At 47.0% G+C, this 6,131-nt stretch overlaps 1 protein-coding gene across 1 annotated transcript; it reads right to left on the reverse strand.

The window, feature by feature from the left end:
• Positions 1–301: 301 nt before the first annotated feature.
• On the reverse strand, positions 302–1,364 carry LOC116853043. Its single transcript, XM_032833893.1, has 3 exons — positions 1,288–1,364; positions 992–1,185; positions 302–663 (listed from the first exon to the last, which is right to left on the reverse strand). Exons 1-3 carry the CDS (start codon positions 1,362–1,364, stop codon positions 302–304), a joined length of 633 nt encoding a protein of 210 aa, XP_032689784.1.
• Positions 1,365–6,131: the final 4,767 nt, after the last annotated feature.

Below are 6,131 nucleotides of genomic sequence, written 5' to 3' on the forward strand. Positions count from 1 at the left end.
GATAGTCCGACCGGGACACTCACTGTCGTGTACCCCGGAGATGTTTTTGGATCCGCCCCGACAGTGCTCACTCCCGTCGTGGTTACGGGAACCCCCCTTCCTCTCCATTCGGGGAGCGCCTCCGCCTGTGGCCCGGCGGCCTTCTCTTGGCCGCCAGCCCCTTTCTACCGATGGCGCATGCGGTACCACCCATACGGTAGTCTGCGTCGCATCCCTCATCGCAGCACACCGCGCAGGACGCGCCTTCTGCGCATCCCGCGCGATATACCCGGCCCGGCCACACATAAATCAGTCAACATCTCTAACACTGGAGTGGACGACTGGACAGAAACTTCACCCGAGCTGTCGTCCACCCCAGCGTCAGCCTCCCTTCCTTGGCGACGGTTATTGCCGCTGCCAGGGAGAGCTGCACCCACGCAGCCCCCATACCCCTCCGACCCCCTTCGGAGGGGTACGGGGCCCAGCCGCATCCTCCGCAGGCGGCGAGGGAATCCACGACCTCGTCGGGGAGAACCGACTCGTCTATTCTGACGATTCCGATCTCCCCCGCCCTCGACGGCCTGGAGACCCTTGCCTCCAGCACCACTTCGCGGAGCTTCTTGACAAAGGTCTCCGCGTTGCCCTCTCTTTGAGAACCGGTCAGTCCTATGAGGAGGCTACCATCTGCGGCCCGCCTTACGAAGGCCGCGCGGCCCCCAATGTCTTTCTGAAAGATAGTCTTCTGGGTCTTATTCAAGACTTTTGCGTACGTGGAAGTCCTTCTCCCAATCTTACAGCCACCATCACCGTTCTCGGCGGCGATAGCAACCTACTAGTTGGGCGCGACGCCGGGGGATTTGCGACGGAACCCCCTACCTACGTGACCCCACGTTCCCCAACAGTCTCCACACTTCCATTGGCTGTTGAGATGGCATGTCTTTCCTCCTTTTCCTTCCTCGCTTCCCTGTCTCCCACTCGCCTCAGTTTGAAGAAGCAGGAGCCCGACGCTCACCTTCGCCGACCAGCGCCTCCCTACCACCGAAGGCAGCACACCGGAGCGAAGACGTTGCCCGGTCACGCCTGCTCAGCACGACTCCGGAGAGTGGCGACGTCTGTCGGTTCCGCCTGTCCGGCGCGACGTCCGGAAACGGCGACGTCGCTCGGTCTCGCACCTCCGCCTTTGCCCTAGCTCTCCTCAATTTCTCCCTGAGATGAGCGATTTCATCATTAAAGTGTTTCACCTCACCCCTCGCCTTTTCCTTCTCTACCGCTTCCACTTTGCATGTGATCCTCCACTCCTCTATCTACTCCTCTTCCTCCAACTCCTCTACCCTCCTTTCCATATCCTTCTTTGCAAACGTCTCTTCCATCCTCCTGTTATCCATGATGCGGGCGTTTCCCTTGACATTCTATCGGATGCCATCAATCGCCCTCCACACCGCCATAAGCGACCGATGATACGCCGCGCGATCGTCTCCCCCCATGCTCCTGCAGCGTTTGAGGAAGTTCTCCACGTTCTGCTATTCTGCGAAGAACTGCCATTGCTTCTCCATCTTCTGCAACCATCCCTGGACGTCAACATTCGCTGGCGTCTCAACGTCTAGTTCTTGACGGCCCTCCTCTACGGTCGTATGCGGTGGTCCCTTCTCCCCCCGCGTCGGCTCCTTTAACTTTTTCTTTCTCCTCTTTTTCCTCATCCCTCCCTGCGTCTTCAGCGACGACGACGACAATATTTGTGATGTCGCCTTTCTCCTCCTGCTCTCCTCTACTCCAGTGGATTTAGAACTCATAATGGAGTTTCTCCCACCATCCCTCCTTCAGCTCTGGTGCCCGGCGTATCCCGAACTAAGTCCGGAGTGAGTCCCAGCGTACTCGCTGGGATGCACCATATGTCGCGGGTCCCCGGAAATATGCGCACAGAGACACGAGTCTCCGAGCCCCCAAAGAGGGGCCGAGCCGGTTTCAAGAGTCCCACATCTCCGATAATGTGGGCACCGAGAGGGGAATGCCGTCACGCGTGGGACCCACGGACGGTCTAGTACCAAAGGAGTTACAACCCTCCCAAAGTCGAACCGCCGTGGCGTCAACTACTCCTCCGTCCGGGACAGCAGCTTTACAATGTTGCCATCGCTGCTCCACAGGCTTCCTCCCTCCGCTGTAAAAGTCGCCCCGACCGACCACCCAGTGGGCACATCGGCCGTGCCGACCGCTAATACTCTCGGGCGCAGCGGCCCACCCGAAATAGACCGGTAGCCTCCCTGGCTTTTGAGGTCCGGCCTCCTCCGCTGTGGGTTCCGGTTACCCACACCAGCCGCCCTGTGGACGAACCAGGCACGATCCCCTTCCTCTAATATTCCCGCACGCAGCTGCCCACTCGAGAGACCGGTTGCCAACAGGCATTAAGAACCCGGTTGCCCCCGCTGTAGGGTCGGGTCACCCGCATCGGTCGCCCTATGAACGAACCGAGCACAATCCCCTTTCCTGATACTCCTGAGCGCAGCTGCCAGCCCGGGAGGCCGGTACCAGACTGGTATGAAGGTTGCGGCACGCACCCTTGCTGTGGAATCTTCGATACCGTACATTGTGAGGGAATGTCCTCTCGGGCATCCCCGAACAATGCGCGGTCTCCATCCGATCCCTAATACTCATAGGCGTAACAACCCACTCATGAGGGCCTTTTAGTCGGTTCTTACGACACGCAGGCTATACGTTGGGAGTATTCTAAAGGTCACACCCACACACCGAATCCGGGACACTCTGTATTATAATTCGCCAATCATTGAACCACTAATCGAGAAATGATTAATCACTACTGTTTCTTTAATAATTACCAGTACTTTTCTGTGAGCGCTTTACATGTGAATACTTTCCACATGTACTCCTCATTGGTTCCACAAATTGTACACATTAATTCCATACACTTTCCGCATACATTTTATATACTATTCTCGTACATTTTCTACACTAATTCTGCACACTTTCCGCATGCACTACTTTCGCACACTTTCTACATGCATTTCGCACATATTTAGTAATTTTTCACATTATGTTAACTTTATCTGTGCTGTATACACAATATTGTATGTTGTAATTCTGAGCTCGGAATTAGTTGCTTATTTCGGCCGATTTTCGGGAGCTACGCCTTCTATCTTCACTTTGCCACGAGCGGGTCATGTAAGTGACGGTCGCGGCTTCAAGCTTTAAGCCACGATTGGCCGCGACTGTCACTTGCGCGGCCCGCTTGCGGCAAGAGGAAAATAGAAGGCGCAACTCCCGAGAATCGGCCAAAATAGGCAACAAATCCCAAACTCTATTGTAATTATTTCGTAGCGATTCTATAACGGTTATTCTATAACGATATTATATTGGGAGTGTGCATTAATTTTAAGGGATTTTTTGGTAAAAATACAGCTTTATTGTGAAAAAATGGTTACAAATTGATCATTCAAAATATTGTCCATCGCTAGCCACTACTTTTTCCATCTTCCTAATAATAATAAATAATAATAATAAGTAATAATAATAAGTTCTAATAGTAATAAGTGGATTCCACGTCAAAAGAACGACACATCTTTTGAGGCTATCCACGAATCGACCCATTTTTTGGTATCATAAGAATGGAAGCGCTGCTCAGACAGGCTATGAGTCATCGATCGAAATAGATGGTAATCGGAAGGAGCAATATCTGGAGAATACGGCGAGTGTGGTAGGACATCCCAGTTAAGCGCTTTTAACGTTTCCTTGACCGGTTTCGCAACATGTGGCCGAGCGTTGTCGTGCTGGAAAGTCACTTTATCGTGTCTTTTCGCGTAATCTGACCGTTTTTGCTTCAATGCTCGGCTTAATTGCATCAGTTGTTGTTGGCAGCATTCCCCAGTGATGGTTTCGTTGGGTTGGAGCAGTTCATAATACACTATACCCAGCTGATCCTACCAAATACAGAGCATGAGCTTGGCGCCATGAATATTCGACTTTGCCGTCGATGTTGATGGTTCGCCTGGCCTGCACCATGATTTCTTGCGCTTCGGATTATTGTAGCGTATCCAGTTTTCATCACCCGTCATGATACGATGCAAAAAACTTTTTCTTCTGTGTCTTTGACGTAACAATTCACAGGTCATTTTGCGCCTTTCGACGTCCCTTTTCAACTCGTACGGTACACAATTTCCTTGCTTTTGAATCATTCCAATGGCCTTCAAACGTCTGGAAATCATTGATCGATCAACATTTAATGATTCTGCAAGTTCTTCTTGCGTTTGACTCGGATCTTGATCGAGTAAAGCTTCCACTTCCTCATCTTCAAACTTTTTCAGCTGGCCTGGACGTTCCTTGTCTTCCGTGTCAAAATCACCTTTTTTATAGCGTCGAAACCAGTACTCACATTTCGAAATCGATGGAGTATAATCATCATAAGCTTCCAACAACATTCGTTGACTTTCAGCAGCACATTTCTTCAAGTGGAAGCAAAAAAGCAAAGCTTCCCGCAAATTGCGTTTTGTTGGCACAAAATTCGATATATTCAATGCTCAAGAAAACAATGTTGTTTATACTTTGGCAAAATGACACATACTGAAAACTAAAGTCACATGATGGTGCTTTAACATGAAGGTAGCAACAATATGGCCCGATGCGATATAGTACTAATTACGCCATCTCTTGAAAATCCTTTAAAATTATTGCACACTCCAAATATATACAGGATTTCCCACACTTTCCTTATCACATTAAGTGGGAATGTAGAATGGGTTAAGGTGAACATAAAAGTCCTATATCATTTTCAGATATTCGCAATATAATGGAGAAATTAATTGTAAAAGATTAAGGAAAAACGCATGCTGAATGGTTGAGGATGGAGCGCTCGCGGTCTAATAATATAGCGCACGGATGTCGGCGCACGATGATTGGAAAAACAACGCCCAATTGCCTATACTTATATCGTTGCACTCTTACATCTCACCTCGATGCAGTGCGGCAAGTCCTAAGATCAGAGCGATAAGATGGGCGCTAATGTTTGCCTGCTATATTACTGGGTCGCAAGCGCTCTTCCCTCAACCATTCTACATTAATTTTTTCCTTAATCTTTTACAATTAATTTCTCGGTTATTATTGCGAATATCTGAAAACGACTATAGGACTTTCATGTTCACCGAACCCGTTCCACATTCCCACTTAATGTGATAAGAGAGTGTGGGATATCCTATGTGTGTATGTGTGTGTGTATTAACTCCCAAAGAAGCGGTACACTAAAAATGTGGAAAAAAATCTCCAAATTTCAAATGACGAAAACTTCATCAATAATAAAGATAAAAAGGATTTCCAAAACAGAAAATGACGCTTGAAATCTCTATTTTAAGATTCAATTAACGTCAATTCTGCGAGATAAATTTATTATAAATAGCGGATGACAAAGTAAGAGCATATGTAATTGGAAAAGAATGTTTCGAGTTTTCGATGGTGCACGGCGTAAACAAAAATTTTCAACTTAAATTGAAAAGAAGGGTATGAAAGCACAGAATTTCCTCTTTTAAATACTTTTTTATACATCTTAGTATGACCAATTTTTGCGCAGTTGTTTGAACTTGAAGTAGCCAACTACTTTTTTTTCAAATGAAAGTATTTCGGCAAAAAAATATCGTATCGAGATGAATACAAAAACATTCTAAAGAGGAAATTCTATACTTTTACATGCTTTTTATCCCATTGAGTTGCGACATTTGACTCTCGCCATGTGTTGTTATAAACTCGACTATTATTTTCCAATTTTGCATCCCCTCGCTTTATCATCCGCCATTTTGGAAAAAAACTGTTGCCCATTATTATATTGTAAATTTTCAAAAACTAGAAATCCGAATCTTTAAAATGGTTTTTTAGAAATTCTATTAGTTGTGTTAGGTGCCGAGATATTCAATTTTGAATTTTGAATCAGGCCGAACATTTAAAATTACTTGGAGTAAAAAGTTACCTTCTTGACTTGCGACTTCTGCCTGATGCTGAGTGCATTCTTCTTATGTCAATAAAATAAGCAAAAAAACCCAGCAAACCAATACCGTATCTATATACCAGTAATATAACATAGATATATAATGTCAGCACAACCATGTGGTTTGTTATGTAACTGTTACAAGTTACATAACACATATATATATATATAT

The sequence above is a fragment of the Odontomachus brunneus genome, unplaced genomic scaffold, assembly GCF_010583005.1.
Source record: "Odontomachus brunneus isolate Ranch 3 - 2012 unplaced genomic scaffold, Obru_v1 Obru_scaffold_272, whole genome shotgun sequence".
NCBI classification, from domain to species: Eukaryota; Metazoa; Arthropoda; class Insecta; order Hymenoptera; family Formicidae; genus Odontomachus; species Odontomachus brunneus.